General features: G+C 37.4%; 1 protein-coding gene across 1 annotated transcript; it reads right to left on the bottom strand.

The window, feature by feature from the left end:
• Positions 1 to 448: 448 nt before the first annotated feature.
• On the bottom strand, positions 449 to 2442 carry LOC128636778 (oocyte zinc finger protein XlCOF6.1-like). The gene has a single exon (XM_053689755.1). The coding sequence runs from the start codon at positions 2440 to 2442 to the stop codon at positions 1360 to 1362; it is 1083 nt and encodes a 360-aa protein (XP_053545730.1). The 3' UTR covers positions 449 to 1359.
• Positions 2443 to 17693: the final 15251 nt, after the last annotated feature.

The raw sequence follows: 17693 nt of genomic DNA on the forward strand, positions 1-17693 counted from the left end.
TTGCAGTATTGCTTCTATATAATTACTCATGGGAGTATTTTAATCAATGTCTTTTGAGTAACTTTATTTTAATTGTATTCATTTTTACTCTTGCGGTTAATCTTCTGCAGTTGTAGGTTTGAATATTGATTATTTATATTCCTTATCCATTTATGATACTCATTAGCTATTTTTAGTGCTCCCTAGTAATGTTATTTTTATCCTGTGTCTTGTCTATAGGTTTTGTTGAGAGATTCCTATTATCTAGTTGGAGTTTGTAGTATTTATTTTTTTCCGCTGGTCACTCTACCTTGTGTGTCTGTTTATTACCTTTACCACATTTTTAGACTGGACAACACTCCATGTTAGTCGCTTGGCCAAAAACTTCACAAGCCAAAATCTTGGCGCTCACAGCTCCAAAGAAATAGAGGGATCATTGCTGCTCATTTAAAATTCAGAGTAAGTGCAATTGTATACTTTTTTACAATGTATTTATTGATCAGGCAGTCCTCTATTTAATGGTCCTTTAAATGATGTTCTGCTTGATCTGTATTTCACAACATATTTCTGTATGTGAAGGCACCAGATTTACATATATAATTAAACTGTTTGATATGTGTCATTTCTAAAAACAAACCCACAATGAACTCATACACACAGGGAGCTTTAAATCCTAGCCAAAAATTCTATAATGTTAAACATGGAGTTTCCTTTGAATTTCCCCAAACAATATCTTTACTCCATGTTGTGCCTTCTGACAAACCTTAGACATAATTTAAATATTTGTATAGAATTAGAAACACATCCAAAATACAGTATTAAAAAATGCAACTGTGCTACGTATAACAAGATTTGCGTCCCTGCTGGTAGAACTTTCACAAAGTTGGTTTTCTTGCTTATAGGAGTCCTTCCATGCCTAACCAGATGAAAGTCATTGGCAATACATATCCCACAATGTGTTTACTTTGTCCCCTATTTGAGTCCTTCTATGCCCAACAAGATGAGAATAACTAGCAATAAATCTCCCAAAGTTAGTTGGCTCGCACACTTGCCTAACAAGATAAGAGTTACTGGAAAAACATTTCCCACCGTTAGCTGGATGTCTTCCCTACATGAATTCTTTCATGGCAAACAAGATGAGAGTTACAGACTAAACATCTCACACAGTTAGCTGGAAGTCTCCGCTACGTGAATTCTTTCATGACGAACAAGATGAGAATTACCGGAAAAAACATCTCACACAGTTAGCTGGATATCTCCCTTACGTCAGTTCTTCCATGGCGAACAAGATGAGAATTACTGGCTAAACATCTCACACAGTTAGCTGGATGTCCTTCCCTATGTGAGTTCTTTCATACTAAAAAAGATGAGTTACTGGCATTACATCTTACATTTACTTGTTTTGCAACTTATGTGAATTCTTGTATGTCTAATAAGGTGAGAGTTACTGGAAAAACATTTCCCACATTCAGAGCAGTTGTATGGTTTCTCCCCTGTGTGTATTCTCTGATGTACAGCAAGGTTTGAGCTGCTAATAAAACATTTACCACAGTCAGAACACACAAAGGTTTTCTCACCACTGTGAATCCGTTGGTGTAGGATAAGGTTTGATTTACTGGTAAAACATTTCCCACACTCAGAACATGGAAACGGCTTGTCACCTGTGTGAGTTCTCACATGTCTCACCAGGCTTGGACTACTTGTAAAACATTTCCCACAATCAGAACATGCAAATGTCTTTTCCCCCGTATGTACCCTGTGATGCATAACAAGGTATTGGTTGCTGGTAAATCCCTTTCCACATTCAGAACATGTAAATGGTTTCTCTCCTGTGTGCGTTCTCTGGTGCCGAACAAGACTTGTACTACTGGTAAAGCATTTCCCACAGTCTGGACAAGCAAAAACATTGGCATCTCCAGTATGAATCCTCTGATGCCGAGCCAAATACTGATTACTTGGAAAATATTTTCCACACTCAGAACATGCAAATGGCTTTTCTCCTGTGTGTAGCCTTGAATGTAAAATTAGACCTTCTTTCTGCTTAAAGTGCTTGCCACACTCAGAGCACGCATATGGTTTCTCGCCTGTATGAATTCTCTGATGCCGAAGCAAACTTGCGTTATTTATATAACATTTTCCACAATCAGGACACACAAAAGGCTTATTACCTGTGTGAAGCCTGATATGCGCAATGAGGTTTGCATTCCAGTTGAAACATTTCCCACATTCAGAACATTCATATGGTTTTTTTTCTCCAGTATGAATTCTCATATGAGCAATAAAATTTGACTTCCAGTTGAAGTGTTTAGAACATTCAGAACACTTGAAGGGTTTTTCTTCTTCACTGGAATGAAGTTGTGTGATAGCTGTATCCCCTGTACAAGTATTTATCTCCATTCTCTTATCTGGTGTAGTTCTGTGGTTTTCTCCCTCATAACTCTTTGGAATACAGATATCTTCCATAACGGAGTCTGGTGAACAAGGAAAAACATCTGGTTTATTATAGGTATTCTTAATAAAGGGACAGTATACACGATTTTTTTATATAACTGCATGTAATAGACAACAGTTTTTGCAACATTGATGCCACTTGTTCTCTTTCTCGGATGGACATGGATCCTTAATATATTTATCTAAGATAGCATAGATACCTATCCTCTGGTAAAGGTGTTGTCCATCTGTGTATTGTAATTATACACATAAATTGTATCTGTACATGTGTTCTCTGCTGCATAGATCCTCGAGGTATCCATGGTGACAGATTCCTGTAGAAATTTACAGGGTCCACCTGTGCTCCTATTAGGAACGCCATTTGACTGCTTTCTCATCTACAATAACTGAGGCTTATCACACAATTTTATATTTCCGACTGATGCCCTAAAGACATTTGTTATATTTTTTTTCTCTCTGTTGTCTATTTCAGCTATATATTATTGATACTTTTAGATGGTATAATTTGTAACAATTTTATTGTATTGTTTTTAATATTTTTCTTTTTGAATGTTGATTATTGCTATTGTATAACGATATTATACTAGGTCGACCTATTAGTACACTGTATGTTATTGTATTTATTATCGTATTTATTAAATCTGTTTTACATGTGAACCGGCATCTTCTCTTTGCAGTATTGCTTCTATATAATTACTCATGGGAGTATTTTAATCAATGTCTTTTGAGTAACTTTATTTTAATTGTATTCATTTTTACTCTTGCAGAATTTTACTTATTTTTACTCTTGCGTAGAGGTGTTGCAGTTGTACATAAGGAAATTTCTGCTATTTGTATACAATTTTTTCCTTTGCATAGATCCTCATATGGTTTCCATGGTGACAGATTTCTGTAGTTGTTACAGGGTCAGCATCTGGAAGAGGTGTTGCAATTATACTGCTTTAGTGCATTCTATATTCACACATTTTTTATCATTATGTTTGGAAAGCTGGACATGCTTTTAAATTTTATTTCTATATGTATATATATTTGTTTTCTATGAATGTAATTTACCTGACACCTATGTGTTTGCTCTAGGTGGGCTGCATCTGGGCACACAGATACAAATCTATTTAAATAGACTTTCTTGTATTTTTTCATTGTTGATTGAGTGCTGAAATCAGTGAATGTATAAAGAGTGTGTACTGACTCTGTTTCTCTTCCTTCTTCTATAGGGTTTTATACATTTTTACAGGATCTGCACCGTTTGTAAATTTAACAATCTTTGCTGTATACTGTACATTTTCCTTTCCCCTTTGCTAAGTCTATTTATGTAATAGACACTACTATAAAAGAATTATATGCACAGAAACTGATCTAAAAAACATAAATTTATATAAGAACTTACCTAATAAATTCCTTTCTTTCATGGTGGAGTCCACAAGCTTGTTACTGATGGGATATACATTCCTACCAGGAGGAGGCAAAGTTTGCCAAACTTTAAAAGCCTATAAATACCCCGCCTACCGCACTCATACTAGAACTAAAAAAACCCTAAAAGAACTAGAAGTCTGTTTAACGTATAGCCAAGAGGTGAGGTGTTTAAGGAGTAAAAGCATATAAAAGAGGAGCCGGAATAAAGATGTGCTTTATTAAAAATAACCAAAAAAACTAAAGAAAAATTGGGTGGGCCTTGTGGACTCTCGGCACCATTAAAGAAATGAATTTATCAGGTAACTTCTTACATAAATTATGTTTTCTTTCATATAGGTGGAGGTGGTGAAAGTCCACAAGCTTGTTACTGATGGGATATAATAACTAGCTTGTGGAAGTCCACGAGTAACAAAAATAAAGGGAGGGATAAAATAAAAACCGCTATTTTCGCTGAGAAATGAAATCCAAAAGTAAAGTCTTTTTTTAAATTTTCAGAAAAACTTAAATCATAGGCATTAGAATCAAACAGACAGTTGCCTGAAGAACCTAATACCAAAAGCTGATACGGAAAAAGCAAAAACATCAAAATTATTGAATTTAGTAAAGGTATGCAAGGAAGACCAAGTGGCAGCTTTGCAAATTTGATCAACTGAAGCTTCATCCTTGAAAGATGTGGCAACTGATCTAGTAGAATGAGTTGTAATTCTCTGAGGTGAAGACAGTCCCACCTCCAAATAAGCTTTGTGAATTAAAAGTTTTAACCAAGTTGCTAATGGAATGGCAGAGACTTTCTGACCTTTTCTAGAACCAAAAAAAGAACAAAAGAACTAGAAGTCTGTCTGAAATCCTTAGTTGCATCTACATAATATTTCAAAGCTCTTTCTACATTCAAAGAGTGCAAAGATCTTTCAAAAGTAGATTTAGGATTAGGACACAAAGAAGGAACAATAATTTCCCTATTAATGTTAGAATTCACAACTTTAGGTAAAAATTTGAAAGAAGACTGCAAAACTGCTTTATCTTCATGGAAAATCAGATGAGATTCACAAGAGAGAGCAGACAATTCAGAAACTCTTCTAGCAGAAGAGATAGCCAAGAGAAACAACACTTTCCAAGAAAGTAGTTTAATATCCAAATAATGCATAGGTTCAAAAGGAGGAGCCTGTAGTAGCTTTAATACCAGATTTAGACTCCAATGAGTAGAAATTTATTTAATTACAGGTTTAATACGAGTTAAAGCCTGAAAAAAACTGTGAATATCTGAAAGATTAGCAATCCTTCTGTGAAATAAAACAGAAAGAGCAGAGATTTGTCCTTTCAAAGTATTGGAAGACAAACCTTTATCCAAACTATCCTGAAGAAACTGGAGAATCCTAGGTATTCAAAAAGAATGCCAGGAATAATCATGAGAAGAGCACCATGAAATCTAAACCTCTATGACTGAGGACTAAATGTTCAAGTTCCATGCCATTAAGTTTAGAGATTTGGGGGGCGGAGCCATTGTTCAAGCTGAACGGTCGCACATCTCAGCAGCTCCGGCTATAATTTCTACAAAAATCAAGTTTGGCGACAGTTCAGGCTCTTATTTACAACAAATATCGAGAGGCTAGTGGCTCAACGAATCGTTTAAGCTAATAGCTTATTGAACCAAAATTCGAAAAGGGTTAACTGTCCTGTTCGGGAGACTGTGACTGAACAGTGTCCTTGAGAGCAGCCATTTCCCAGCCCACGTGGTGGTTATTTAGAAAGCCCAACTCGACTACTCGATCCCCACTAGTTTAGTGCGGTAACCTAAACTCAGAAACTAATGAGACAACCGAGCTGTATAATCTGCCAGTGATCTGCCCGGTACAGAAGCCACCAGGAAGCGACCATCTTTCTGCCCACCTGGCACAACATAGCCCAAATAACTGGAGCTCCTTATCTTTACACACATGGTCATAGAGGATTTCTGCAAAATCGTGGAAACAGTATTCATGGATATAAAGAGCTTTTATACATGATCGCAAAGTGTGCGTCTTCTCAACACCCCTCTAACGAGCAACACGCGAAGCTAGAGAAGGAGCCTGCTTCTAGAAATGAAGAATATGAGGGACAGAGCCAACAGAAACTGCAGTTTTATGTTTTATCATTGCCAGATATGGCATGGGACGTGGACCAAACGACCGGAGCTGAGCATAAGATGCAAGGAGCCATCATAGCCTCACAATCTCCCGCTGAAGGGGAGTACTTTGGGTATATACGTTTATCTACAATGTCTGCAGCTTGGAAGATGGGCGACATTGAGAAGCTGCTGGAGATTAACCTTTTCAGTGCATTGAATGGCAGAGCCCAGAAAGCAATCCTAATATAGGGAACAGTCTTGTCCTGAGAAGAGGGTTGCTTGGGTAAAAGACGACTTGGACTATATAGGAACTCAATACTTGAAAGATCCTTCATGAGAAGGGATAAGTACTGGAACTGTGCTTAACCCTTTGAGTGCCAAGCACTTTCCCACCTGGGTGTTAAGCTTTTTTTAAGGATTTTTTTATTTTTTTAAATATTTGGTTTTTTAACTTTTTTCATTTTTTTTTCAGATCCCCAAGACTTACACTGTTGGAAAAGTTAGGTGATTACCTTTCCAACGGTGGGTCATGGGGGCCTGTAGGCTTCTAAGCAGCATGTCCCCTTTTCCTATACTTAACATTGTCATTTTTAAATAAAGTTGACATCACCGCGAATAATGTGAAGCCCCGGCGATGCCTGTCACTATACAGGCACGATCGCCGGGTAGGAGCAGGTGGGAGCCCCTATATCTCCCTCAAGGTGGGAGAGTGCTAGCAACAGCTCTGAACCGTAGTTAGGACTGAAAGGGTTAATATAAGATAGTGATGTTGGGCACTATTTTGCATGTTGTCTTAGATATTTTTCCTTCTATATTACTTTAGTCTTAATAGAACCTGAATAGCGATTTACAATCATTATGTTATTATACAGATATTTACATAGTTCTTCATACGTAGGTTTTCTTGAGCCCTATAATATATCGAAACCAGCTAGTCCAACTTTGTAATCTACACCCTAATACAGCTAGGTAATATCTCTAATCATCTTTATGCAATGTTTATAGGGTCTACTTAATATTACATGTGTTGCAATGTTTTATACAAGTATGTTTATATTCCCTATAACTTTTCTACTTATTTTGCAATTTAGAGAATTTTGCTGACCAAAGCTATTGCCTAGGTTTTCTGTGTGACATATGCTTCTATACAAGAAAAATTCACTAAGGGCCCCCTAATTGAGACCCATAACTATAGATAAATACCAGATAATGGATGTCTTGTTATGAGGTATATAATCTATAATGAACCTGTACTGGAACGTTAAATCGAAGGCCGCAGGGCATATATTCTATTTAACACCCATGTTACCACGCATTAGGTTTTTAGATCCCTTATATAAAATTTGAGAGGTAGATATGTTTTGATGATTCTTAAAAGAAATTTCTAGATCTGAGATTATAGTATATTTATTGTTGTAACTTCTCATTTTGAACTACTGCTAATATAGCTTAAATATAGGGATATCCATGCAAATTTGAGTGTATCATCCACCTATTGTATTTTTTCCAGGTGAAGATGGTGTTGTCGTGTTTTGGCGGTGACGACATGGCTTATACCATTTTAAATCAAACTAATATGTTTATTATATTCATGGGAGACAAGTTCATACCCCCCCCTAGTCCCACATATATATACTACTTATATTATGGAGATTAACTTTTGATTGATGTCTGTTATTTCATATCTAGATAGATATACCCCATCACCAATTACATTTAGCTAAGTCATACTTTTACATGTAATCCAGAAATGGTTAGCCCGTTAAATAGAAGGTTTAGCTCATATTTATTCTGGACCATATTGATTTTGTGATATTTCATTGCCGTTGTCTTGGATCCCTATATGATAATGTGTTAAACCTATGGTGATGTATCCCTGCCCCTAGCTAAATATACAGTCTATTTTTTAATACTATCCAGGTTACCTTCCAGATATCTCTGAACTACTTATAGCGAATAACTAATTCTTACAAGATTGCTGGCTCCATTTACCCCCCCCCCCCATAGTTTACTGGTTAGTCTAAAGGGAAATATACTCAATTTTGAACCCTTAAATTCTTCATATATATGTTTTACCAAAGCGGCTTCTGCTAATCCCCCTCCCATCATATAAATCAAAATGAGGTTCCAATATTACCAGTTTTGCCATATAAGCCTATAACGACCACTTGAATAGCATGTATACACAAAATGTATTTACTTATTTCATATATTTTTCTTGAATATTAATATCTTATTGTCAATGTTTGTAAATGTTGTCAGTATGTTATGGAAGCAATTTTATATAGTATTACTAGTGCTTTTTGGCTTTTTATTTGTTGCATGGATGTCATTGTATTGCATACTCTTTAAGTTTGTAAAATAACTTGTTCTTTATACTGTATGCCTTTAAAAACCTCAATAAAAAAACAAAGTTAAGAGATTTGAGATCTGGATGGAAGAATGGACCTAGAGATAGAAGGTCTGGCCTTAGAGGAAGAGGCCAAGGTGGAAAACTGGATACTTGGTCAAGGTCCACATACCAAATCCTGTAAGGGCACGCTGAGGCTATCAGAAAAACATGAGATTATTCCATAATTATCTTTGAGATCACTCTTGGAAGTAGAACCAGAGGGGGGACAATGTAAGCAGGCTGTTAAGACCAAGGTACTGCTAGAGCAGGGTTCTTCAAACCTTTTTTTCCCAAGACCCAGTGCCATGATACCACAAACCTTCGCAATGCTATTTTTATGCTTGGTCTAAAGTAATAAATATACAAGATAGCTGCAATTTTTGGCAAAGTGACTAAAATATGCTCGTACTTATTCCTGATTGCAGTCAAACTTCATAGTTTTGTAAAAGGTAATAACACACTACACACTTTCTCATACAACACACATAGACACACCACACACTCTGATACAACACACGCCACAGACACACCAAACACTCTCATACAACACACACACACTACACACTCTCATACAACACACACACTCTCACACAACATAAACCACACACACTCTCCTATAACACACAAGTTGTGACCCAGTAAACATGGTATTGCGACCCAGTAATGGATCCCAACCCGTGGTTTGAAGAGCCCAGTGTTATGACAATCTAACATTTCTGCCTGAGGACCTTGATAGATACCTGGGAAGTTTCTTGTTCAGATGAGAGGCCATCAGATCTTTTTCTGGAGGGCCCGACATCTGTACAATTTGATAGAACACATCTAGATTGAGAGACCTCTCCCACGGAGAGATTGACGGCTGAGATAATCCACTTCCCAGTTATCTACACCTGGGATATGAATCACAGTGACTAGACAAGAGTTGGATTTCGCCCAAGAAAGTATTTAATATACTTCTTTTATAGCTAGGGGACTACGAGTCCCTCCTTGATTATTGTTATATGCCACTGTTGTGATATTGTATGTCTGAAAACGAATGAAAGGTTCTCTCTTTAATAGAGGTCAAGCCAGAAGAGCTCTGAATAGAGCACAGAGTTCCAGGAGATTGATTGGTAACCTCACTTGTCGAGGATTCCAAATTTGTTGTGCTGTCAGAAACCCCCAGACAGCTTCCCAACCTGTAAGATTTGCAACTGTTGTGATCACCGACCAGGTAGGACGAAGAAAGGAGGCCCTTGAAGAATAAAGTGGTGGTTTAACCACCAAGTGAGAGAAAGTTGTGCATTGGGATTTAAGAATATCAGTTGAGATATACAAATGTAATCCTTGCACATTGGTGTAATATGCAAAGTTGTAGCGGTCTCATATGAAAACATGCAAAAGGGAGCACGTCCGATGCTGCAATCATGAGACCTGAAATTTCCATACACATGGCCACTGAAGGGAATGATAGGGACTGAAGGTTTAGATTAGCTGAAACCAATTTCAATAGTCTCTTTTCTGTTAGGGATAGAGTCATGGACACTGAATTTAAAAAGGTGACCTTAGTCTGAAGAATCAATAAACTCTTTGGTAAATTGATTCTCCAACCATGTCTTCGAAGAAACGATAAGTTGTTTTGTGTGAAATTCTGCTAAATGAAAAGATTGAGCTAATACCAAGATATTGTCCAAATAAGGAAACACTGCAATACCCTGCTTTCTGATTGCAGACAGAAGGGCACCGAGAACCTTTGAGAATATTCTAGGAGCTGTTGCTAGGCCAAATGGAAGAGCGATAAATTGGTAATGTTTGTCTAGTAAGGGGAATCTCAGAAAACTATAATGATCTGGGTGGATTGGGATGTGTAAGTAAGCATCCTGTAAGTCTATTGTGGACATAAAGTGAACTTGCTGAACAAAAGGCAGAATAGTCCTTATAGTCACCATCTTGAAGTTGAGACTCTTACAAATCAATTTAAAGTTTTTAGATCCAAAATTGATCTGAAAGAATTTCCCTTCTTTGGGACAATGAAAAGATTTGAATAAAAACCCAACCCCTGTTCCTGAAGAGGAACTGGGGCAATTACCCCCAAAAGTTATAGATCTGAAACACATTTCAGAAATGCTTGGGCCTTTACTGGATTTTTTGGTACATGGTAAATTTCTAGAAATAGCTTTAGTCTGCCCCCCACCAGAAGAACTGGATTGGGGGCCGTACCTTTATGCAGGCTTAGGGGCCATATTCAGTTTCTTATATGGCTTGGATTTATTCCAATCTGGAGATGGTCTCCAATTAGAGCCAGAGGCATCTACTTATCAAGCCGTCAACTTACTTGCATTCAACGGCACCAATACGCTCGCCTAAGATCGCCTAACATCGCTGCCGCGGACCTGAATAAGCTCTCCAAAGTTACCAAAAAAGCGGTCAAAAAGCCGCGCACCAAGTACGGGGCGATGAGCAGTGGACTGTTGTTAACTAACAGTCATCGATCTCGCTGCTCTTCGGCTTTTTCACAGCTTTATTGGTATACTGTCACTAAATACCGCCACTATACTATACTGTTTTACCCCTAAACCGCTGCTCCCGGAGCCCACCACAACTCGAATAAACTTATTAACCCCTAAACCGCCGCTCCCGAAGCCCACCGCTACCTATATTATGTTATTAACCCCTAATCTGCCGCCCCCAACGTCGACGCCACTATTCTAAATGTATTAACCCCTAAACCTAAGTCTAACCCTAACACCCCCTAACTTAAATATTATTTAAATAAATCTAAATAAAATTACTATCATTAACTAAATTATTCCTATTTAAAACTAAATACTTACCTATAAAATAAACCCTAAGTTAGCTACAATATAACTAATAGTTACATTGTAGCTAGCTTAGGGTTTATTTTTATTTTACAGGCAAGTTTGTATTTATGTTAACTAGGTAGAATAGTTATTAAATAGTTATTAACTATTTACTAACTACCTAGCTAAAATAAATACACATTTACCTGTAAAATAAAACCTAACCTAAGTTACAATAACACCTAACACTACACTATAATTAAAGAAATTCCCTACATTAAATACAATTAAATAAATTAAATTAGCTAAATCACAAAACCCCCCACTAAATTACAGAAAATTAAAAACAAATTACAGATATTTAAACTAATTACACCTAATCTAATAGCCCTATCAAAATAAAAAAAGCCCCCCCAAAATAAAAAAAAAAGTAATCAGCTCTTTTACCTGGGAAAAAAAAAATACAAACAACCCCCCCAACAGTAAAACCCACCACCCACACAACCAACCCCCCAAATAAATTACTAACTAAAAAAACCTAATCTCCCCATTGCCCTGAAAAGGGCATTTGGATGGGCATTGCCCTTAAAAGGGCAGTTAGCTCTTTTGCAGGCCCAAAGCCCTAACCCAAAAAATAAACCCACCCAATACACCCTTAAAAAAAACCTAAAACTAACCCCCGAAGATTCACTTACCGGGAGAAGTCTTCATCCAAGCGGCAAGATGTCCTCAATGAATCCGGCAGAAGTGGTCCTCCAGACGGGCAGAAGTCTTCATCCAGACGGCATCTTCTATCTTCATCCTTCCGGCGCGGAGCAGGTCCATCTTCAAGACATCTGACGCGGAGCATCCTCTTCCAACGACGTCTTCTTGCTGAATGAATATCACTGCTGTTTGTAGCTGTTCAGTAAAGTCTGGCAGTAAAAGGGCCCCTCTCGAAGGAGAATTAGCAGTGCAATGGGAAGATGCATGTGTAATAGGAGATGATTGCAGGGAACACACCTCACGAGATGGAGACTCCTAAGAGGTGGACGGCTCAGTGGTACTAACCATTTTGGTTTTCTTAGATATAATAACCTTATCAAGGAATGTGGAAAATAATTGAGCAGGCAGGTATACTGTAGCCTCCTCACAATAAAAACAGGTATTAGACTTTGGTAAAGAGGGAGTACCCTCTAACGTATCAGAGTCCTCCATAGCTTGCGTTTGTAAGATGGACTATAGAAAAAGATAAATGGCACCTTTACCCCCCCAATGGCTGGGGCAATCACCACCTCCTATGACTCAGGCCCCACAGAGAAACCACTTTGTCTCCTGTAAACTGCACGGTCATGAAGAGGAAAGACAGTGTGACCACACCTGGTCACCTGATACGCCATGCAAGAGCGCCCCTGCTACAAGAAAAAGTGCGTAAAACCTAATAGGCCACGCAGCTAATCAAAAACGAAAGTAAAACCTGAATGTTCCAACATCTGCCTGAGCCTCATCTCACACATGTCGCAGCATAAAACATAATAAAGTAAATAATGTGACAAATCCCACCTGTTCAATAATCCCCTTCCGGAGATATTAACCCTTGATTCCATACAAACAAAAGAAGTCACACTGTGACCCTGTCTTCTTGCGTTATCATATGAGTATAACAATGAAATGACCTTACTGGAATCTCCGCCGTGGAACAGACATACAGCCTCTCAAGTTTGACAGTTTGTAGCATCGCTCCTGACATGGACTTGAGTGATAGAAGCAGGCAGTGAAACTCGTCAACACTGATTGCTTAGGAGTTGTTAATATGAGTATGGATGGATTTGCAGAATGACTCTCCCTGCATGTCCAGACCCTAACATTCATCAAAGCTTTCACTGAGAGGCTGACAAGACTACTTAATACTCAAGTCCCATTCCGAAGAGTACTACACTCCATAAGGAACTACTCCGAATCTTCTGACACTTCTCTGCCATCCTCCTGTGACAAAAGGCAAAGAATGACTGGGATATGAGGGACGTGGGGGAGGTATTTAAGCCTTTGGCTGGGGTGTCTTTGCCTCCTCCTGGTGGCCAGGTTCTGTATTTCCCACAAGTAATGAATGAAGCCGTGGACTCTCCTCATATTAAGAAGGAAATTATCATTTATACAAGATCTGCTATGACCTGATTACGTACCTAGTAGTGTCATGTCTGCATGTCTAGTTATATATAGATATTATCATTTATACAAGATCTGCAATTACCTGATTATGTACCTAGTAGTGTCCTGTCTGCATGTCTAGTGACACCTAGCGCTTATCATTTATACAATATCTGCTATGACCGGATTAGGTACCTAGTAGTGTCATGTCTGCATGTCTAGTGACACATAGTGCTTATCATTTATACAAGCTCTGCAATGACTTGATTATGTACCTAGTAGTGTAATGTCTGCATGTCTAGTGACACATAGAGATTATAATTTATACAAGTTCTGCAATGACTCGATTACGTACCTAGTAGTGTTATGTCTGCATGTCTAGTGACACATAGATATTATCATTTACACAAGATCTGCTATGACCTGATTACTTATCTAGTAGTGTCATGTCTGCATGTCTAGTAAAACATAGTGCTCATCATTTATACAAGATCTGCTATGACCTGATTACATACCAAGTGGCATCATGTCTACATGTCTAGTGACACATATAGATTATCATTTATACAAGATCTGCTATCACCTGATTACGTACCTATTAGTGTCATGTCTCCATGTCTAGATACACATAGCACTTATCATTTATACAAGCTCTGCTATGACCCGATTACGTACTGTCAGGGTATGGCTGAGTGGCATTGGATATTACATAATTTAATATCTCATTTAGCCAATATCTTCTATGAATTGATTTGGCTGCACTGTGAATGACACTAAAGTGGGTGGTATCGACACCCCTTTTGTTCTGAAACACAGATTTCAAGAACAAAGAAATGGACATTTGGAAAACTCAGGATGTCAATTTACAGAAGACCTTTCTTCTATTTAATAAAGTTACCAGGTAATGAACTTCTGGGTGGAGGGAGCCCAAGAGTCTAAGACTTACAGGAAAGGCAACCACCTGGCATACAAGAGTTAATTACCCTATGCTAAGTTGAATAAACAGAGCCCTAGACTCCTCGTCTGAGTTAAAGGGAAAGTATACTATAAAATTGTTTTTCTCTTAATCTTTTTTCACCAGCTGCAGAGTATAAAATGTATGAAATTTGCTTTTTAAAGGCTTATTTTTGTATATGAATGATCTGATTTTGTGTTTTGAAGCTACAACCTAATAAAATGGGTTGAGCTTGTAGGTATAATCAGATCTCATTACTTTATCACATTGTGTAAATATACCTGCTTCTTTATCTTATATCAGGCCATAAACCAATCACCAATACTTGGAAAGAACAATGGAAAATTAATATTTTTTTACCTCTTCTATAACCCACTGGGAGTGTAATTTCTTCTTCTGGCTGTGTTAATACAGCTTGGCATCATGGCCAAAAACTTTCATTATGGGTGGGGATACCACAGGCTAAATAAACTAATTCAAATGCCAATATAAGGGTAATGGAAATACTTGTAAACAATGTATTACACTTAGCAGGTAAAGTGGGTCATTGGGAACAAATTAAAGGGGAGAGCATTTTTGAGTAAACTGTCCCTTTAAAGATATCTAAGAAAGCCTTTTTAAAACATATGTATGGTTGAAAGCATAAGATTGAAACTTTAAAACGTAATTTCTTGTGTCTGATTTTCAAATATTTAATAAGTGCCTCAGACTGTCCAAATAATATCTTTAAATAAATGGATCTGAGAGAAATGCCTAAATATACTATATCAGATAGTGTCTGCTATGTTAAATAAATAACCACATATGTAAAATGTTTAACCAACTTGTTTCAAAATGGATAACATATTCTTATATTTTTCAGACATCTAATAAGTGCATATGTAATTGGTGCTGTACCATACGTTTTTATACATTCAGCAAGAGATATACATATATACAATATTTATATTAATATGGGATAATAATCCAATGTAAATATAGCTATATGAAATTACATCTGACTGCTACTCACGAGGTATGTCTATGATATAAGATGGTGACTGGGAAATGCAATATATATACCAGTATATTGAATGAGCTGATATATTAATTAATATCATACTGAAAGTATTAAATTATAAAAAAAAATCATTTTAAATACCCTAATATTTAAATGTAATAGGAATTACTTTGTAATATGGTACTAGAGATATACTCATGTTTGGTATAAAAGTACTCAGATTAAATAGTACTATATGGTCCCATATATGCTGAACATATAATTTATTAATATCAGGAAATAGTAAGGATATTAAATATACATTTGAATATAATAGTACTTTGCTAACATAGCCGTTTTCCTGCTCATGCTGCCCTCCAGTGGTTTATGCGAGAATTGCAACCAAGGGGGTTGTAGTGTCAAATAATCTGAAATAACCATGTGCATTCTCAGAGGACCAATGAAATGCTCAGCTTCGTAGGGCCAATGGAAAGACAAGCTTCGGTAAGGGTGTATCCAATATTCTGTGGGAATGATTAGAAAAGAATGAGTGGTTTATCTTTGATAAAGGTTGCCACAGACACTAGAAAAAGGACAGACTCAAACAGACTCACTTTGACTGAGAGAGAAACACACAGATTTGTGCTAGGTATCTTCTCTGCAATTTTTGAAACACTTTCTTAGGATAAGAAAGATAATAATTTGAGGCCTGTATCCTTGCAAATAGTGGAATAAATCCTTTTTATATGACCTACAAAAGTCCCGGAAGCTGAATTCTCAAATTGGTTAATTTGGTGATGTATGCGATTGTTAAGTATATTTAATATTTAAATCAAGGTACTCTAAAGCAGTGATTTGCAACCTTTTTTTTTGCCGTGGCACACTTTTTTACATTAAAAAATCCTGCGGCACACCACCATCCCAAAATTTTACAAAACCACACATTGTAGCCTAATACAGGATATATATATATATATAAATATACATACATACATACACACACACTGTACTGTGCTGTCATGCCATGCCTCCTACAAACTATACATGACATATTGACATTCATTCACAAACAATCATAATGATTGTCTGTGAATGAATGTCAATGTCATGGTTGTAAATGATGCCTGATGAGCCTGTCACATACCTCCCAATGTTTCAAAATTTGAAAGAGGGACACCCCCTCACTGTTGTCAGTCTGCCATGGTACACCTGAGGATCTCTCACGGCACACTGGTTGAAAAACGCTGCTCTAAAGCTATTGCTGTAGTCTTGCCAATGATTTAAAAGGATATTTGCTTTTTAGTTGAAATAGTTTTTTATTGTCATACACATAGAAAATTACAAGCCACATTACCTTAACTTATATATCACAATTCCCCCCTTGACCCCCGATGAAGATCAAATAGTCCAACAGTAGTCTGTCAAGAGTGGAGATATCAATCGAATGACCAATGAATCAGCAAGTCCAACAAAGAGTGTTATTTCGATCTAGACTGTGAGGCTTGCAATGTCACATATCAATACAATACTACCGGGGTTTGGAGAGTGGGAGCATGGGAATAGCAGGGAAAAAGACACAAAATAAACCAAGATATACAAGGTAGTTTCTTTCCCCTCTCCCCTCCCCACCCCCGATATCCATTTTGTGTATGTTTGTAGTACCTCCCCTTTAACAACTTTTCAACAAACAATAACTTTATCTTAAAAAACAAAAACCATATCCAACTTGCCTGCCGCGCCTCTCCTCCATCGCCGAATCTGGGAGAGGGGTCCCCCTCCAGTGTTAGGTCCAGTCCGAGTCTCTAAGTCATTTTACCCTCTCTAGTATCTTATGAGTTTTCTCCCCCACCCGTCCTACCTGTTGCTTGGTTGGTCGTCTCTGGGAGTCCAGATCGTTAGTGGCCAGCTAAAATCCAGTAGTTCCACACCTTGAAAAATTGGTCCTGACTACTCTGTATAAAGGCTATCGTCTCCGACATTTTATAGGTGATTTGAATCTTATCTATTACTTCCCCCCAAGAGGGTACCCCTGTCTTCCAGTGTCTTGCAACACATATTCTAGTTGCTGTACATAGAATGCGAATAAACGTGTTAATAGCTGCAGTGAACGGTCTTACCCTGTCATTTAATAGTGCTTGTGAAGCAGATAGGGAGATAGTTTCAGAAAGAACCTCACTAAGAAGTTCAGATAGCTTAGACCATATTTGATTAACCTGAGGGCAATCCCACCACATATGCATGTATGTACCTGTTTCAGCACAGCCTCTGTAACACAGCTTATTACCTCTTTGGGTGTAATGCGAGGTGATGATAGGGGTGAGATACCATCGAAATGATGTTTTAATACTATTCTCTCTAAAGTCTGCACTAGTTAGCCCTTTACTAGATGTGTGTAAAATGATTTCCCAGTCTTCTAGTTTGTGATTTATATTTAGTTCCTCTTCCCATTTCGTCATAACAGATGTCTTGGAGGTAAGTTTAGCCCTCTGTAGTGTTAAATATATTGCAGAGAT

The sequence above is a fragment of the Bombina bombina genome, chromosome 7, assembly GCF_027579735.1.
Source record: "Bombina bombina isolate aBomBom1 chromosome 7, aBomBom1.pri, whole genome shotgun sequence".
Classification (NCBI taxonomy): Eukaryota; Metazoa; Chordata; class Amphibia; order Anura; family Bombinatoridae; genus Bombina; species Bombina bombina.

Bases quoted from the DNA above. Each gene is read 5' to 3' on its own strand.
- LOC128636778 (XM_053689755.1), bottom strand. From the start codon at position 2,442: ATGGAAGATATCTGTATTCCAAAGAGTTATGAGGGAGAAAACCACAGA.